At 41.2% G+C, this 19,871-nt stretch overlaps 1 protein-coding gene and 1 long non-coding RNA gene across 2 annotated transcripts; one reads left to right on the top strand and one right to left on the bottom strand.

The window, feature by feature from the left end:
• Positions 1-1,834: 1,834 nt before the first annotated feature.
• LOC116221604 lies at positions 1,835-4,103 on the top strand. The gene is made up of 5 exons (XR_004164208.2): positions 1,835-2,166; positions 2,760-2,792; positions 2,893-3,021; positions 3,102-3,149; positions 4,069-4,103. It is a non-coding gene; the product is annotated as an uncharacterized LOC116221604 (long non-coding RNA).
• Positions 4,104-6,372: 2,269 nt separating this feature from the next.
• LOC122133054 lies at positions 6,373-11,481 on the bottom strand. The gene is made up of 3 exons (XM_042708368.1): positions 11,034-11,481; positions 6,732-7,583; positions 6,373-6,506 (listed from the first exon to the last, which is right to left on the bottom strand). Exons 1-2 carry the CDS (start codon positions 11,295-11,297, stop codon positions 7,239-7,241), a joined length of 609 nt encoding a protein of 202 aa, XP_042564302.1. The 5' UTR covers positions 11,298-11,481; the 3' UTR covers positions 6,373-6,506; positions 6,732-7,238.
• Between the last annotated feature and the right edge of the window lie 8,390 nt (positions 11,482-19,871).

The raw sequence follows: 19,871 nt of genomic DNA, 5'->3' as shown, positions 1-19,871 counted from the left end.
AAAGGTTTATTAATGTCAGTAATGGGGTTATTAGAAGGAGAAGGTTACAGAGTTATAGGAGACAGCAGTGAGAAGGCTGGTGCTTAGATGTGATTCCACATGCTGATCAGCGTCTCCTCTGATTTTTTTATTATGTTCTCAAAGATGTTCTCTGCCTCCTTCACAGCTACAAATTGTATTTCGTCCTGGTTTTGGATTTCAGATGGTTAAAGTGAGAACATATTTATGTTTCTAGCCAAGACAAAGCATAGTGTTCCCTATCTACCACATTCATTTTAAACTGCTTACCAGTGTAACCTGCGTTGTGTTTGCTGCTCTTTAAGGACTGGGACACTCAGGATGGCTGAAGATGTTCTTTATTCTGGACAATGGGTCATCAAATATATAGAGCAAATCAGTGTGGGCATTATATGGTCCGCCTGCAGCAGTTATCTTTTCTTCTTATATTAATAACAGTGTGTTCTAATTAATATCTAAATTACTAAAATATACACAACATACAATTTCGAACAATCTTCATCCAACAGTTTTTCGCGCAGAACAGCGCTTATCACACGGTAGACACTCCACTCTTGTGGTGGAGAAAGGGTACTGCATGTAGCATGCAACATGACGTTAACTGGCTAGTCATTCTAAAGCGAGAATGCTAGCCACGCCACCAGTATGCTAACAGTAAAATAACAATTTTACAACACGATATAAAACTTAAAATCAAAACAACAAATCGAATTTGTTACCTGGACAATGGGTCATCAAATATATAGAGCAAATCAGTGTGGGCATTATATGGTCCGCCTAGACAAAATATATATATGAACATTACAAATTCCATTAGACAAATGCCAAGGTGCTTGAAGGTCAAACGAAAATAGAAAATCAAATAAAACTTAAACTACAATTCTAAATATCATAAAAATGTGATTTATATGATTGCTTATTTACAACACAAAAATATACATTTAATTGGCACTTGTAAAGAAATATTATTGGAATTATTCTAATGACTTTAATGCAACCACTTTTTGCCCAACCTACCTGCAGCAGTTATCTTTTCTTCTGCTGCAAGGCAGGATATGCTACTAACGTGTGAACAATATTTCAAAATAAGAGTCTTGACCCAATGACGCAGGATTTAACAACCGCTACCAAGAACTTTATATACAACTCCGTTACATACACCCCCCTTAAATTCTGCTAAATTGAAGACATACCGGAGAATTTCTAATATACAAGAAAAGAGAGAGAAAAATACTAGGATGTCACTAAAAAGTATCACAAGCTGTCGATTAAAAAAATCCTCCAATTAAGGAGTACTTAAAGAATGGAATGGCGCTGTAAGTAGACGATGGGTTGACTCAAAAATGATCCGCATACGGATGTAATTCTAGAATGTTGATTGGTTAAGATTAGTTACCAGGCAGGAACGGAAAACACCATTTATTTGATTGGCTAATACCAGGACCTCTACTTTTCCCGCTGAGCTGCAACGTTGTTTGCCTGACATTTAATGTGGTGTCACGTTTAACGTTGCTGTTCAACATTAATAGCAACTGAATTACACGTGTGGTAGGTGTAATCTGTAGCGTTAAATAACATAAACTGAGAGTGATTGATAAAGGATATATGTTACACATCACAAACACACATAATCGATGTTTTTTTTGTGTAAAGTTATTTAATTGGTTAGCTTATATTACAGTATCTTACATAGGCTAACTACCTATAGTAACAGTGTTAATTATCGGACAGCGTGTGTTATCGGCAAACGTTCACGTTGTCATGTTAATCCATTAGTAAACTGAGCATATCGATTGTTAATCCATTATTTAATTCAGCATTTTTATTGTTTATCTGAATGGCCGATGTTTGACACGGTCTGATCACTGACATGGCTACGCTAGCTACCGTACTGTGTTTGGTCAGCTCAAGCTAGCACTCTTACAAACACACATACATACACAATCGATACGCTTTTGTAAAAAATAGTTCATTGGTTAGCTTAAATGACAGTCATTTATGCAAGCTGACTAAGTTTGGAAGACTTGAAAACTTCAAGACCTGAAGATCAAGACCTGAAGACAAAAGATCCTTTTTGAAGACAAAAGCCTCTGTTGAAGTTACCTGTTAAACTTCATCAGCAGATTACACATCCCCCATCCAGCTAAGGTAAATTGATTTACTTGCATTACAAATAACCTCAGGTAATGTTACAAGTCGCCAACAGCGAGCCTTCCCTTTAGTAGTGCTATATGCTTAGTGACCATGCTATTAAATAGAGGACCTTCACTTTTAATTTCGTGACATTTTTCCTACAAGTAATGTTAGCCCACAGTAGCATAGCCTGCTGTCAAACGCTTCTGGTCAGTGCGCATGGATGACATTTGGCACGAATCAGTCACGTTAAATGCAGCGATCAGGGATTTAAATATCCCGGTGCTATTGCAATAGTTTCGATGTTTTTGCTCTTTTTTCACGATGTGTTAATGACATTGTACATTGTAGAATAGCCTGCTGTCAAACGGTTGTGGGTAGTGCCTTACCTTACCTGAGGGAAAATAAAGCGCTAGGTTGCGCTGCGCGCCAAAACTTTATGGATGACATTTAGCACGTTAAATGCAGCGATCAGGGATTTAAATCTCATGTTTTTATATACATGTACATGTACATTTACAGACGTATACATGAACATTGACAGACTTTCTATGTGTCCACAAAACTAATGCTGTCATGTTCTCTCTCCCTCTTCTCGTTTGTGACAGTGTGCTACGTTGTGTTTTGCGTGTTTGTGAAGTGTAAGTGACATATTGTGTTATATTTAGACATCCTTGAGAGATGGAGAGTTTGGGGTGGACATTATGTGTAACTTCTGTACACATGCTTCCAATCCATCAGGTACTGACGCAACAGATCCGCAATGATGTGGACAAAGACGCGGTCTTGATCAGCATTGGAAGTTGTCGTGCCACGTTTCGCAACTTAGACAGTCTGGCAGGTCCAGAGTTCAACTGGCTGACCAATGATGTAAGTAAAACTTAGAAATACATTTTTATTTTACTTTTTTCCTATCATGTTGTCATCAAATTTCTTTTTCTTTCTTGTAGAATACACGCGTTGCAGTGATTGCTGCAGATCACAAACAATGTTCCACTGTAAGTAGTTTCTATTTTCTCTCTAGTCTGACAACCTACCAGTATCTGTTATTGTTTTGTAGAAGTTTACTCTGGGTTTTTTTGTCTTCACAAGACAAAGCAGTGTTCCACGCCCTTACCACAGACGCATACACGTTGTGTTGTCGTGACTGGACAGCACATAGTTGTGTTACGGAAAGAACTTTAAGCTGTATCAATGGCATTAAGCCAGATGGCGTGGTGCTACTGCCCCGTCTCGTTGGTCTGCGTTAAAATAAAGCTTTACAGGTTTGGTCAGCGGACACCTGGGGTTAAATGCGTTGTACTGTAGCTTTACAGGTTCGGTCAGCGGACACCTGGGGTTAATTGCGTTGTACTGTAGCTTTACAGGTTCGGTTAGATAAGGTGAAGTTGTGCCCTGCTGCTGGCGTTCCCTAGTCAATGCCAGTCACTTGGAGTTAGACGTGCCTTGCTTCTGTCACCGGTCACATGGGTTAGACTTTGTCTTACAGGTGTGGTTAGCGCACACCTGGGGTTAGAAAGATGTGCCTTGTTTTTACTGTCTTACAGGTGTGGTCAGCGAGCAGTGCGTGCGTTGCGCTTGTAGGAAGTCCTTCACGGTTCCCAAGTGCGGCGTGCAATCTGTCAGCGCACACCTGGGGTTAGACGTGCGTCACAGGTTGTATTTACTGTTTTTTGTAAGGGGACAGGTAAGTTTGGTTGTCTCTCCATTTTCCCCTTTAAATGTATGTTATATGTATACCATGTTCCCTGTGAAGTTTGTATGTCTGTCACACATGTCTGTTATACACATTTGTTATTTAAAAGTATCTAAGCATCCTTTTCTTTTTCATTAACCTTGTGTGGAGGCTATCCTAAACAGGTCTTGCTTTGAATGGTGTTAGTAATCATGTTTTTAAAACAAGTATATGCTTTGCAGTATATTTCCACAGGTCTACTGAATGGAACACATCAAGACTCAATGAATTTAGACTGACCACAGCATACAAGACACTGCACCTGAAGACAGGCACCTATCTCCCTGCAATCACCCGACACTGAATGTCTTGCATCAAATTTAAAAAAAACACACACTGTCATAGTTTTTTCAATGTTTGCTATTGAATTGTATTTAAATTCGTTCAGATGTTGTTTATCATGTGTGTGCATATACATCTGCACCTTAGTGTAATTACTGCACTTGGTTTGGAAAATGTATTTATTGCTAGCTCTACTGATGGCTGTAAAGTACTCAGCTGTCAGTCAAAGTTCAGAGCAGTTATGTGTCACTGTCAAGATTATGTCACTGAATAAATAGATTGGTTTCAAAGACGTTAATTGGGAACCTTTTTTAGAACCTAGTTTCTATCACCAATGTTTTCTATACCTCTAAAACTGTTGACTGTTTGTAACTAACATTACAAACAAATTGCAAGGAAGGTTGCTCTTTTCTTCGCAAACATATTTTTTGTTTGCCATTCTCGGAAACTAATTTCAATAACCTGTAGCTAGTATGCATAGGAGTTCAGGGGGCTTAGCATTTCTAGGTTGCTGCATTGATGTGCTGTATTGTTTTGGATATATTTTGCATTTGTGCATAGTGTTACAGACAGTTAGTGTAGCAACTTCGTGACATGAGGAGTAGACGTTCAAGGTAAGAGACGTGTTTATTAATTAATTAAACCCGATGCGACCAAGATACGATGTCAACAGGTTGACTACCAGGCTAAGCTAACGCATCGTTTAGCTACGTTAGCTTGCTGCTATGTATTTTCCACGGTTGAAAAGTTCGGTGAACAAGTCGGTTGTTTGTTTAACCGTATGACTTCGTAAAAATTCGGTTAACAAAACAGCTGTGTATTAAAACGTATAACTTCACAGAATTAAAATAAAAAAAATAAAACGATCGTTTAAAAGTCAGGCAAACGTCGTTGAAGCTCAGCGAAAAAATAGAGGTCCTGCTATTAGCCAGTTCCTGCCTGGTAACTAATCTTAACCAATCAACATTCTAGAATTACATCCGTATGCGGATCGTTTTTGAGTCAACCCATCGTCTACTTACAGGCGCCTTACCCCAGACTGAAAGTAGACCCAAGAGATGCCTGTTACACCTCAAATCCTGCTATTCTATATCTGATACCTATCTCTAACTGTTTCTTAGTCAGTTCAGACTGACTAGAATGACATCTGTTACTATAATAAGAATTTCAAAATAAGCTCTTAACTAGAGAAAGAAAAGAGTTCACTGTGGACTCTGAAGTGTCAAGCACCTGCTCATTCATCTCACAAATGAGTCTCTTTGGTGGATTGATAACTCTGCCTCGTCTTGTTCGGGCAACTGTGTTCTCTTGAATGCACACAGCAAGCTCATCTGGGCCTGTATCTTCATAGGTAGGCACTACTTGTTGGGACTCAACATCAGGTGGGTCACTGTTTGCAGAGGGAACATCACTGCTCTGCTTCCTGACTTCACTCATGACGCCACTGGCTGAGTCAAACAGCTCCGACACACAATCAGATACATCATGCGCTTCAGATAAGCGACATCAGACACTGGCACTCAGTGTGTATTACAGCATATAACACATCAATGATCAACCAGAGTGCAGGAGTGACGTGTCTAGTGATATATGGCAAAAAGCGGACAATTTAGGCATATTCAATAAAGGTTTATTAATGTCAGTAATGGGGTTATTAGAAGGAGAAGGTTACAGAGTTATAGGAGACAGCAGTGAGAAGGCTGGTGCTTAGATGTGATTCCACATGCTGATCAGCGTCTCCTCTGATTTTTTTATTATGTTCTCAAAGATGTTCTCTGCCTCCTTCACAGCTACAAATTGTATTTCGTCCTGGTTTTGGATTTCAGATGGTTAAAGTGAGAACATATTTATGTTTCTAGACAAAGCATATTGTTCCCTATCTACCACATTCATTTTAAACTGCTTACCAGCAACCATGCGGACATCTGCAGACTCTGCTGCTTTTTCTTCTGCAGGGCACACTGCTTCAAGACGTCTTTGGTTATATTGTCCTTGACAACGACAACAAATAGACCTAAATAATCTTGTTCATCACAAGTAGATTTAAACTGATCCTACCTATCAGTGCATGGTATTTTATTATCACTGCTAACTGTTAATTCATATGTGATTAATGTTGCCCAGCTTTTCAGATACAAACAGAACATTACCTATAATAGCCATATCCATAATTCTCGGTACAGAGACTTACCTGAAACTGTGCTTTGTCAATTAAAGGTATTCTCTTAGAGCTGTTGTTGTTGTGTCTGTTAGATCCAGTGTTTGTTGAAGAAGATTGTATCTTAGGCTCTTTGGGATAGACCGCTTGAAGGATCTTCCAGGTAAAGTGAAAGACATACTTTGGAGAGAAAAAATAGTAAACATAAATACCTAGCTTTTAACACATCCATTATTTGTTAATCTCATAATCTAAATGATACCCACAAGCATTATCAAAATCACCGTCATCTAAATTTAAGCTAATCAAATGTTCCATGTCAAAGAATATTTGCTACAATGTAATTAAATAAACGCATCTGCACTTTCTACTTTTCACAAGCAAACTCTCTTGCAGATGCCTTACCTTGAGGTAGTCATATTTCCTCATGGTCTTGAGATGCTGTCCATTTATCTCCAGATAATGTTCGGAGGGACAGGGGCCTGTTATTTTTGACAGATCCTTTGGAGTCTGTCCAAGTTCACAGACTCTCCACATCTCCTGAACAGCAGAGACAACCATCTGTTCCCATTCAGATGGATATTGAGGAGAATCCATGGTGGCTTTACGTTTCCTCTTTTCCTCCTTGTGGAGTGACTTTCGGCTGGGCCGTTTCTTGGAGGTAACAGCCTTTTTCTGGGGAACTAGAGTTTTCTGGCTGTTCTGTGTCCCCTCAGCCTTCCCATTGTCTAGCTCTTGTTTAGGGCTGATCTTGGGGTGGTTGGATTCAACTCCCTCATTGGATAGATTATTCTGAGGCTGCTGGCTGAGCTTCAAGCTGGGTTTTTCACCAATGTGATCGTTTGTTGTGTAGACCAAATCAGCATTTTTCTGACAGCAGAAAACAAGATAATTGAAAAGCTGAAGAACTTATTAGGCGTATGCTAAATTACTATAGCTGAAAACAGAACATCGTACGATGAAGTTAGCTCCTACCAGTGTCACACAGGTAGCCACCTTGGTCTCTACGTTCTGATCTTCCACCGTCCCATTACCACAGGACTTAAACAGCCCAGAATCCTCTGTTGCCATAACATGAGAATCATTACTGTGATCCTTCTCCCCCTCATTACTGGGCTCACTATGCTCCTCACTGAGTGTTGGGTTTTCTTTTGGCAGTGGGTGAAATGCTTCCTCGTGGAATGCATGTGATAGGTCCACACTGTCCAATGTGTCCTTGACATCGCTCATCTCAGGGTCAGTGCATTCCTTGATGATCTGAGAAGAAACAATCAAACCATTTTAGACCGTTAGCACACAAACAAACAGCGTATTCTTCTAGACCAGGGGTCTTCAACCTTTTTCAGCCCAAGGACCCCTTGGCTGAGAGAGACACTGAGCAAGGACCCCCACCCCTGCCGCCCCAAATTTAGGCCTGATATTCATATATTTTATCTGGAACTAAGTGTCAGTCACACACACACACACACACACACACACAAACACACTCCCCTACACATGTTTAAACATAATTATACATAATTTGTAACACACAACTTGTTACAATTTATTCGGTTTATTATTGACATTTTTTCTCTGTATTCAGAGAGGGACAAAGAATTGAGTAGCTTGAGAAGCTTAAGTATGGATGAAATATCTCATACTTAGTGAGAGGCCTGACGTTTGACCAGGGACGTGCGGTCATATGAGGCAGAGCCTCACCCGTCATCTTAAAAAAAAAAAAAAATTCTAAAATGAAATAAATATTCATATTTCTCTACTAATCTGTGGTATAGGTGTAATTTCTGCATGATTCCAATCATTTCGAGCATTTTTATAATCAAAATCGCTGAATTCGCTGAATTTGCGCATGTCCTATTCAAATAGACGGGAGAACACAAGGGACGTGCGGTCAGGTTCATAGATATATATAAAGGCTAGATGTCTCGTCCCCGTTGCCAGCCAACGGAGTCGAACGTCCGCACATGGCGGCCATCTTGCCCCAGGCAGCTCGCTCACCCATAACATTGTGTTGGTAGTGGTATGTACTTTTTAAATAACCATAACTTGCTCAATTTTCAACCGATTTTTAAACGGGTTGGTTTGTTATAAACGTCAGAGATGTAGTTATGACACTGCATACTTATGAATAATTATGTTATTTTCTTAAAAATATCCAAAAAGCATCCCGAATTATAACCACGTTAATAACGTTTGTAAGAAACCAAACCATTTGTAAATCCGTTGAAAATTGAGCAAGTTATGGTTATTTAAAAAGTACATACCACTACCAACACAATGTTATGGGTGAGCGAGCTGCCTGGGGCAAGATGGCCGCCATGTGCGGACGTTCGACTCCGTTGGACGAGACATCTAGCCTTTATATATATCTATGGTCAGGTTAGGCACCATGTATTGTCTATGGGAGCTAGTGAGGCAGTGCCTCACCTAGGATTGCGCAATCGCTCCAAACTGGGTTTTGCGCATGCGTGCGCATGCGTAGATCCTTTGAGCTGAGCTCAAAACGCATTGAAAAATCATGTAGGTGAGGCGCACAGTACCTCTGCCTCAATGAATTGGGCGTGCGAGAGCGCACCTGTCGGGGTTATGCTGGGGAACGTTGCTCTTCTTCTACACTTCTGTGGAATGGAAGATTTTATTGCTAAGCTGAAGCAGTTCTCAAAACTGGACTTTTAGTCCAAACGTTAAATGATTATTAATGGGAGACCCATGCCGGAGCTAAAAGGTATGATTCAAGCAACGGGACAGAAGATAAATCGATCGACTTCTCACATTCAAAGCCAAATCCCTTTGAACATGTTTGGAACCTCAAGAATAAATTTGGTTTTGAACTTACAGCGGCAGCTCCGCTGATTTCCCATTATTTCTCTTGGGATTGTTTTATGTCTATGTGAAGCCATTTAACATCACACAAGTGGTTGTGATCACTTTGAACCCAAGACTGCTTTTTATTGGTGAGCTAATTTTGGAAATTAAACTTAAATTGTAGGTAAATTGTGTGTCCTGGTTGCAATGGTTATCCTGTTGCTACGTTAGCTAATTAGCTAGCTAAGGACACTTAATAACCTTACGAGTTAATCGGAAGAGTTCAATTTGCATGAAATGATAGCTGGTTATCTAGCTGATGTTATAGTCTCCTCGATTTAACTATTAAAATTATAATGGGAAAAGGTAGAAACCCTCAGGGTGCTTGTGCAACTTCGTAAGAAAGAGTTCATATTCACGAGTTCATATTCATGAGTGCATAATATTTACACATGAGTTCATCACAAGCTAGCAGCTGCCTACTGTATGCACCTTACCTATCTATGTGTGTGTAAAGAATGCTGATATGAAAAACAACCAGTAGTCAATGTGAAAGCTGCCAATTGAATGGTGATCTTAGATACTCTATTGGGTTTATGTATTTGTAAATTTGACTGAAAGAATCAGTGCCTCACCAGCCACCAACCTCACCGCACGTCACTGAGTTTGACAATTCATCACTCATGTCCTTGGCAACAAGATTCTCCCTATGAAGCATTCAGTGCGTCACACATGGCTCTTGCACTGTCTGTGCACATCGCGACACATTTTGGCCAGGGTATATCATGTTCGAGTAAAAAATTGTCGATCACTTTGAAAATCTCTGAACTTTTTTGTACGTCCATGCAGCTGCTTACAGAAGATAAATTCCTCCTGCATCTCATTTTGGTCGACAACCACACAAACGCTAAAAGCTGAGGGTCGTTTGACACGTCAGTGGATTCATCTAATTGTAGTGCCAAATAATCTGCTTCCGGGAGTTTCGCGACTAGTTGTGCCCTCACATCAGCTGCCAATTCATCAATAGGGCAGGCAAAGGGATGCTTTTCCCTCCCAAACATTGTTTTTCACATATTACTAGCTGCTGGCAGTATTAAACTGTCCGCAAATATGTATGGCGTTTTGGTCTGAGCGACACGTAATGCAACTTGATAAGAGGGTTTTAAAGCTAGCTCGCCAACTTTGGCTGATTGTCTGCTGGCCCTCAAAATATTTTAAACGGGCCTGGAAATATTAAATGTTTGTTTCTTTCAAGTGAGCATGTGTTGTCTCTTAAGTCTAAGTGTCGTTGCAGCTTTGATGGCTTCATACTTTCGTTTGATAGCACGGAAGAGCAAACCACGCACACTGGTAGTTCGTCACCATCGGTCTCTTTGTAGGTGAAGCCAAACTTCAGATAAATATTTGAATATTTACGCGTTTTCTCCAGTTTGCGCTTCTGGGTATTAAGGCATGTTGGCATCCTCTGAAGGTAGATCATCTGAACCGCCATCAGTGCTGTATGACGTGGAGCTTTTGTTCCGAGAAATTACAAAACGATCTATCATTTTTAAATGTTATGGTTATGGCAGGTAACGTGTTTTGGCACCAGATAGCTAAATGTAGCTAAAAGTGCATATACTACACCAGTATATTGCCATGGTGATGAAATGATCGCGTGAAGATTCATGGGTAGCCTATGTATTATTTTATAAACGAATAGAAAGCAATTGTTACGATCTGTTTATGTTTATGTAGCCTATTGGACGTTTTTCATTTTTGGAAGAGGGAAAAATGCAGATGATGGAATAATTTGTCGGACCCCCTGCAGTACCTCCGCGGACCCACTGGGGGTCGTGGACCCCCCGGTTGAAGACCTCTGTTCTAGACAGAACCAAGAAGATAAAATAGCCATGTACTAACTGGTGTGGCAGTGGAACTGCACACTGTTGCATCGGCCAGGTGCTGAGGGGCCTCCGGTGTATTTACTTCCTCTTTGCCAGCAGGTTCAAGGAGCTCTGAAACCTCCTCAGTGACGTGTCCAGTGACCTCACAATGGGACTGAAGCTGTTGCTCGGTGATCTCCTGCTCCTGATCAGGCTTCATCTCAGCTGCTAGAGGGTGGTGTTCCACCAGCTGAGGAGGTGGAGAGGACTGAGCCTCCTCATCATTTCCTTGGCCATCCATCACAACACGAACTTCATCAATGCATCTATCCTGGGGCTGACAAGAAAATGGCCAATATGTGTCAATTAATACTGTATAAAAAAATGTGAGGAATCACATAGTAGCACATGGCTGTAGACTGAAATAAACAAGAAAAACCCATTATGGTATGAACGACATGGAGTCGAGAATCTACACTTACTGGCATTGCAGGAGAAGAGGACAACTCAGCAGTGTTCAAAAGCTGTTGGGCCTTGAGTTTCTCTTTATCTTCCTCATCTGTGCTGGTAGACTCAGGCTTCACAGCAGTGCCTTTAGTCATGTCCTCAGCATTGCCATCAGAATTTGTGTCTGTGGTTGGAGGACGGCTTAATTCCCTCTGAAGAGATGGATTAGAACTCTCAGTGTCCTTGATGGTCTCCTTGTGATCCTCCATATCAGAATGTATGACAATGCAGTCATCATGGACCTGACAAAATGGAAACAAACCATTTTAATCCAATGAGTTTGTACTGGTTATCATGGCATATGGATGCTTTTAAAATGTTTGACAGACTCAACGAGTCCACAAAACACGTATGTAAGGAAGACCAAAGGCAACTAAGTACGCATTCATTCTTACTGGTGTTTCATTGGAGCAGGATGATGTGGCATCAGTAAGGAGTTGCAGAGCTTCTGGATTCTTCTTGTCTTTGTCAGAGTCAGTGGGGTTATGATTCACACTTTTTCCAGTCACATTCTCAGAGACGGTGGTATTTGTAGAATCACCCTTGTAGTTTTCACTGACATCAACGCCACATTTCACTCCTGCAGTCACGGGATCCACAGGGTGGGCCCTCGACCTACGATTACTTTCCTCTTTTTGAATCATGTTCTCAAAGATCTTCTCTGCCACCTTCAGATTTATATACTCTTTTTCATCCTGATGTCAAATTGTCAAAAAGTGGTTGCCATTAGGACATCTTCACATATTCATTATTTTGTACCGACAAGGTAAAATGCAGTGTTTTAGTAACAATGACATTTGCATTTTTACTTACCACCAGGCGTGGCAGCTGTTGTTGATTCTGGCGGCTTTCCTTCTGCAGGCCACACTGCTTTAATACTTCTCTGGTGATGTTGACCTTGATAATAAGAGGAAGTTCATGTTATGATCATATGCATTATTAGTGTTCTTAACACTATGTATCAAATAAATAAGGCAATTATATTCCATAAATTCTTTCATCAGTGCTGATATTATGTTCTCTAGTGAAGTGAAGTTGTATGTCATTTGTCTTTTTTCCTGCTTTCTAGATAGAAAGCCAAACATGGTGTACAACTGACAAGATATGAAATAAATCAGATTTTGTTTTACCTGAAAATCTGCTTTGTAACTGAATTGTTTCATCTTAGAAATGTTCTTGTGTCTGTTAGATCTTGACTTGGAAGATTGCATCTCAGAGACTTTTGGATAGATCTCCTGAAGTATCATCCAGGTAACGTGAAAGACATACTTAACAAGAAAGAAAAAAACAGTGTTAACATCAAAACAGTTATTATTTTTTCACAGACTTAGTAGTTACCCTCTTACTGAATGAATCATTTATTTTATGTGTTATTTAATTGATCAGCTGTGTTCACCGCCAATTAGAGAGATAATAGGCTAACCTTAAGGTAGTCAGTTCTTATGCTGCTGAGATGCTGGCCATTGTCCTTCAGATAGGGTTCAGGGGGGCAGGGGTCTGGCAGTTTGATGAGATCCTTTGGGCCCTGCCCAAGTGCATACATCTTCCAGATCTCCTGAACAGCAGAGACAACCATCTGTTCCCCTTCAGATGGATGTTGAGGAGAATCCATGGTGGCTTTACGTTTCCTCTTTTCCTCCTTACGCTGGGCCTTTTGGCTGGGCTGTTTGTTGGAGATAGCAGCTTTTTTCTGAGGAACGGATACTACCTGCTGTTTCTGCTTCTTCAAGGCCTTTCCTTGATCATGGTTTTGTTTTAGGGTGTTTTTGAGGCAGATGGCCTCAGTTCCCTCATTGGATGGAGGATCCTGTGGCTGCTGGCCAAGCTTTAGGTGTGCTTCTTCACAGATGGGATCCTTAGTTGTTTTTCCTTCGGTCAGATCCTCGCCATTGCCAGCATCCACAAGCTCAGCGATTTCTTTGGTGGCATCCTCAGAGAAGTCACCAGTGATCTTTTCCATAGTGTTGTCATGGATGCTGACCTCCTGATTAAAGATCTCTTTGGTGACAGGCTGGTGTGCTTCCAGGTCACAAGATGGTAGTTTGGACTCAACACCTGCAATACTGACCTTCGGATCCTCAGCATCCTTTTCAATGTTGTCCTCAAGGTTCTCTTTCATGGAGTTGTCATTGACCATCTCTATTGCTGGCAGTGGAATCTTGTGGGTTTCCTCCTCAAGAGCTGGATGAGAGGTGTCCATGTGCTCCACCTTTCCCATGTCATCCTTCACCTCAGTGTCAATATCAGCAGATCCATGATGGGGCTGACACGAGAACAAATGACTGTCAATTTATGGACTACAACTAATTATCACACTTTTAAAGAAGAAAGCATGCCTAATAATTTTGAAAGGTACATGAGAAGTCCTTACCACTGCGGCTGTAGAGGTGGACTGTTTGACATCAATCTGGAGTTTGAGGGTCTCTGGCTTCCCCGCTGCTTCTTTGTCATTGGTGTCAATGGTATCAAGGAGCTCTGACATCACATGCATGACATCCTTAGAAACTGGTGTAGCATGACAGGAGGACGTACCAGTATAGTATGTCGGATGGGCATTGACTTTCTCATCTTGGTCTTTTTCATCTTCAGTTGGTGCGAGGAGCTCAGAAACCTCTTTAATCTTGATCTCACAGATGATATGGTTGTCCTTTTCTATGTTAGGCTCGGAGACTGGTTTGGTGTCCTCAACATCAGTCTTGATCGCTGGGGTTTCACTTTGAGGCATTTCCTTATGGGCTCCCATATTCTCCATTTTGGCATTGAGAGCCTTGACCTCTGTCTTTAAGCCAGTGCAGACATTCTCGCCTTTCCTTTTTCTTCTTCTCTTCTTTCCTGCAGCATCACAAGGCTGGACAAAAGAAGTAAACTAATTTCAGTGACTCCAGTGCTTCATTCACAGAGTAGACATTAAGATATATATTATATACAACTTTTCATGACTGAACCCTCACATGTATTGTAAGGGTACCTCTTTTTTGGATACAGTGCAGTGAAAACGACTACAGCCCATAGTTTCTGACAAACAAACGAAAGGAGTCTACAGCAGGTCGGACAATAAGGAATGACACTTACTTTTGTTCCAGAGGAAGAGGACAAAAGCTGCAGACCCTCAAGTTTCACATCATGTTTTTTCAGATCGTCACTGGGCACCTCAAGGGTCTCAGAAACCCCTTTAGCCATGTCCACCCCAGCTACTCCAGCATCCTTTTCAATATCACCCTCAAGGTCATGCTTGGAGATGTTGTTGACCATTATAGCTGGCAGTGGAATTCTGTGGGTTTCCTGTTCAACTGTTGGATTGGAAGTCTCGAGTTGCTCCGCCTGTCCCATGTGATGTTTCAAGTCAGTTGTCATGTCAGTAGATCCATCATGAGGCTGATCAGAGCACAAGCCACTATCATCATACAGTCCACCAGAGAAATCAACACATTTTCCCATGTGCACACTTTTAAAATACATTGCCATAATATTAATGGGAAATTGGCTTCATTCTATGAAAAGAGGGGTCTGAAACAGCAGATACCTTCTTAAAGAATCAAGTGGAAAAAAAGGTAATCTCAACAATATCTTATCTGAGTGTAATAGAATAGTAACACAAAACTTTAAGTTGAAACTAACAAGACAAACCAATTGTGTTTCAAAGAGGTCTAAATTACATGGAGCCAGGAATCTACACTTACTGGTGTTGCGGAAGAAGTGGACATCTCAGTAGTGTTCAAAACCGTTTGGACCTCCAGGTTCTCTTCAACTTTCTCATTTGGGCTGTTAGACCCAGGCTCCAAAGCAGTGCCTTTATCCATGTCTTCAGAATTGATGTCTGTGGATAGAGGAAGGCTTATTTCCATCAGAAGAGATGGATCAGAGGTCTTGATGTCCTTGACGGTTTCCTTGTGACCCTGCATATCGGTATGTATCACTATGCAGCCAGCATGGACCTGACAAAATGGAAACAAACCATTTGAATCAGTTGAGTTAAACTCAGCAGTTTGTCCAGGTTATGGAGGCATATGGATGCTTTTAAAATGTTTGACAGACTATATCAGGACACAAGTCTCTTGTGTAAGGAAGCCCAAAGGCTTACAGCTGTTTCATTGGAGCAGGATGTTGTGTCATCAGTCAGGAGTTGCAGAGCCTTTGCATTCTTCTTGTCTTCATCAGTGGTCTTATGGTGATCCATATCCTTTTCAGGGACATTCTCAGAGATGGTGGTAGTTGTTGGCGTAGAATCGCCCATGCAGTGTTCACTGACAATACCCTCATCATGGACCTGACAAAATGGAAACAAAAAATTTGAATCAGTTAAGTTAAACTCAGCAGTTTGTTCTGGTTGTTATGGCACATGGATGATTTTAGTATGTTTAAACGACTCTACCAGGACACAAGACCCTTATGTAAGGAAGACCAAAGGCAACTAAGTAGGCACGCATTCTTACTGGTGTTTCATTGGAGCAGGATGATGTGGCATCAGTGAGGAGTTGCAGAGCTTTTGGATTCTTCTTGTCTTCATCAGAGTCAGTGGGGTTATGATTTACACTTTTTCCAGTCACATTCTCAGAGACGGTGGTAGTTGTAGAATCACCCTTGTAGTTTTCACTGACATCAACGCCACATTTCACTCCTGCAGTTACGGGATCCACAGGTTGGTCCCTCGACCTGCGATTCCTTTCCACTTCTGCTATTTTCATCGCTTTGTCAAAAATCTTCTCCACCACCTTCATATCCATATACCCTTTTTCATCCTGGTGTTAAATAGCAAGTGGTTGCCATTAGGACATCTTCACATATTAATTATTGTGTAGAGCCAAGATACAATGCAGTGTTTTAGTAACAATGACATTTGCATTTTTACTTACCACCATGCGTGGCAGCTTCTGTGGATTTTGGCGGCTTTCCTTCTGCAGTCCACACTGCTTTAATATTTCTCTGGTGATGTTGACCTTGATAATAAGAGGAAGTTCATGTTATGATCATATGCATTATTGGTGTACTTAACACTATGCATCAAATGTATAAGGCAATTATATTCCATAAATTCTTTCATCAGTGCTGATATTATGTTCTCTAGTGAAGTGAAGTTGTATGTTATTTGTCTTTTTTCCTGCTTTCTAGATAGAAAGCCAAACATGGTGTACAACTGACAAGATATGAAATAAATCAGATTTTGTTTTACCTGAAAATCTGCTTTGTAACTGAATTGTTTCATCTTAGAAATGTTCTTGTGTCTGTTAGATCTTGACTCGGAAGATCGCACCTCAGGGACCTTTGGATAGATCTCCTGAAGTATCATCCAGGTAACGTGAAAGACATACTTAACAAGAAAGAAAAAAACAGTGTTAACATCATAACAGTTATTATTTCTTCACACACTTAGTAGCTGTCTTACTGAATAAATAATTTATTTTATGTGTTATTTAATTGATCAGCTGTGTTCACTGCCAATTATCTTGAAGAGAGATAATAGGCTAACCGTGAGGTAGTCATCTCTTATGCTGGTGCTGAGATGCTGGCCGTTGTCCTTCAGATAATGTTCAGGGGGGCAGGGGACTGGCAGCTTGATGAGATCCTTTGGGCCCTGCCCAAGTTCATACATCTTCCAGATCTCCTGAACAGCAGAGACAACCATCTGTTCCCCTTCAGATGGATTTTGAGGAGAATCCATGGTGGCTTTACGTTTCCTCTTTTCCTCCTTACGCTGGGCCTTTTGGCTGGGCTGTTTGTTGGAGATAGCAGCTTTTTTCTGAAGAATGGATATTACCTGCTGTTTCTGCTTCTTCAAGGCCTTTCCTTGATCATGGTTTTGTTTTAGGTTGTTTTTGAGGCAGATGGCCTCAACTCCCACAGTGGATGGAGTATCCTGTGGCTGCTGGCCAAGCTTTAGGTGTGTTTCTTCACAGATGGGATCCTTAGTTGTTTTTCCTTCGATCACATCCTCACCATTGCCAGTGTCCAGGAGCTCAGCGATTTCTTTGGCGGCATCCTCAGATAAGTCACCAGTGATCTTTTCCATAGTGTTGTCATGAATGCTCACCTCCTGATTAAACATCTCTTTGGTCACAGGCTGGTGTGTTTCCAGGTCACAAGCTGGTGGCTTGTATTCAACAACTGCCGTGCTGACCTTCTGTTCCTGAAATGCAGCATCCTTTTCAACGTTGTCCTCAAGGTCTTTCTTGGAGTTGTCATTGACCATCTCTATTGCTGGCAGTAGAATCTTGTGGGTTTCCTCCTCAAGAGCTGGATGAGAGGTGTCCATGTGCTTCACCTTTCCCATGTGATCCTTCACCTCAGTGTCAACATCAGCAGATCCATCATGGGGCTGACACGAAAACAAATTACTAATTATCATACTATTAAAGAAGAAAGCATGCCTTATAATTTAGAAAAGTACATGAGAAGTCCTTACCTCTGCGGCTGTAGAGACGGACTGTTTGACATCAAGCTGGAGTTTGAGGGTCTCTGGCTTCCCCTCTGCCTCTTTTTCATTGGTGTCAATGGTATCAAGAAGCTCAGACATCACATCCATGACATCGTTAGGGACTGGTGTAGCATGACAGGAGGACGTACCAGTAGAGTATGTCTGATGGTCCTTGACTTTCTCATCTTGGTCTTTTTCGTCTTCAGTTGGGGTAAGGAGCTCAGAAACCTCTTTAATCTTGATCTCACAGACACTGCGGTCATCCTTTTTAATGTTAGGCTCTGGGACTGGTTTAGTGTCCTCAACATCAGTCTTGATCTCTGGGGTTTCACTTTGAGGCATTTCCTCATGGGCTCCCATATTCTCCATTTTGTCATTGATATCTTTGACCTCTGTCTTTAAGCCAGTGCAGACTTTCTTGCCTTTCCTTTTTCTTCTTCTCTTCTTGCCTGCAGCATCACAAGGCTGGACAAAAGGAGTAAACTAACGTCAGTGGTTCAAGTGCTTCATTCACAGAGTAGAAAAGACATATATCATATACAACTTTTCATGACTGAACCCTAACATGTCCCTTATTTTTGGATACAGTGCAGTAAAAAACAACTATAGCACATAGTTTCTGACAGAAAATGAAAGGAGTTGATAGCAGGTCTGACACTGAGTAAAGAATGGCACTCACTTTTGTTCCAGATGAAGAGGACAAAAGCTGCAGACCCTCAAGTTTCTCATCATCTTTTTTCATATCATCACTGGGCACCTCAAGGATCTCAGAAACCTTTTTTGCCATGTCCAGTCCAGTTGCTCCAGCATCCTTTCCAATGTCCCCCTCAAGGTCATGCTTGGATATGTTGACAATTATAGCTGGCAGTGGAATCTTGTGGGATTCCTCCTCAAGAGCTGGATGAGAGGTGTCCATGTGCTCCACCTTTCCCATGTGATCCTTCACCTCAGTGTCAATATGAGCAGATCCATGATGGGGCTGACACGAGAACAAATGACTGTCAATTTATGGACTACAACTAATTATCACACTATTAAAGAAGAAAGCAGGCCTTATAATTTAGAAAGGTACATGAGAAGTCCTTACCACTGCAGCTGTAGAGATGGACTGTTTGACATCCAGCTGGAGTTTGGGGGTCTCTGGCTTCCCCTCTGCCTCTTTTTCATTGGTGTCAATGGTATCAAGAAGCTCAGACATCACATCCATGACATCCTTAGGGACTGGTGTAGCATGACAGGAGGACGTCTCAGTAGAGTATGTCTGATGGGCCTTGACTTTCTCATCTTGGTCTTTTTCGTCTTCAGTTGGGGCAAGGAGCTCAGAAACCTCTTTAATCTTGATCTCACAGGAACTGCTGTCATCCTTTTTAATGTTAATCTCTGAGACGGGTTTGGTGTCCTCAACATCAGTCTTGATCTCTGGGGTTTCTCTTTGAGGCATTTCCTTATGGGCTCCCATATTCTCCATTTTGTCATCCTTGACCTTTTGATCCTTGACCTCTGTTTTTAAGCCAGTGCAGACATTCTTGCTTTTCTTTTTTATTATTATCTTCTTTCCTGCAGCATTACGAGGCTGGGCAAAAAAAGTAAACTCATTTCAGTGATTCATTTCTGCTTCATTCACAAAGTACGTAAGACATATATCATATACAACTTTTTGCACACATTTCTTAGTTTGTTAAGGAAGGACAGGTTCTCCACCAGCAGACAGTCCTACTAAACTGATACTAATGCAGAGAGGATATTTTTTTCATATGAGGGTCATAAAGGAAATTAAAACAAAGATCATTGACGGAAGAGGTGACTTACAGGGGTTACACGAAGAGAACGTCTTCTGTCCACTTTCTGTTGATCAACAGTTGTCTTAAGCATCTCAAACATATATTTCATCATCTGCCACAGGATGTTCACATTAACTCCTTCAACAAGACCATGTGTCATTGGAGGTGGGCTGGC

Source organism: Clupea harengus, chromosome 8 (assembly GCF_900700415.2).
Source record: "Clupea harengus chromosome 8, Ch_v2.0.2, whole genome shotgun sequence".
In the NCBI taxonomy this organism is placed as follows: Eukaryota; Metazoa; Chordata; class Actinopteri; order Clupeiformes; family Clupeidae; genus Clupea; species Clupea harengus.
The sequence above is the reverse complement of the archived record's forward strand: the minus strand, read 5'-3'. Positions and strand labels throughout refer to the sequence as shown.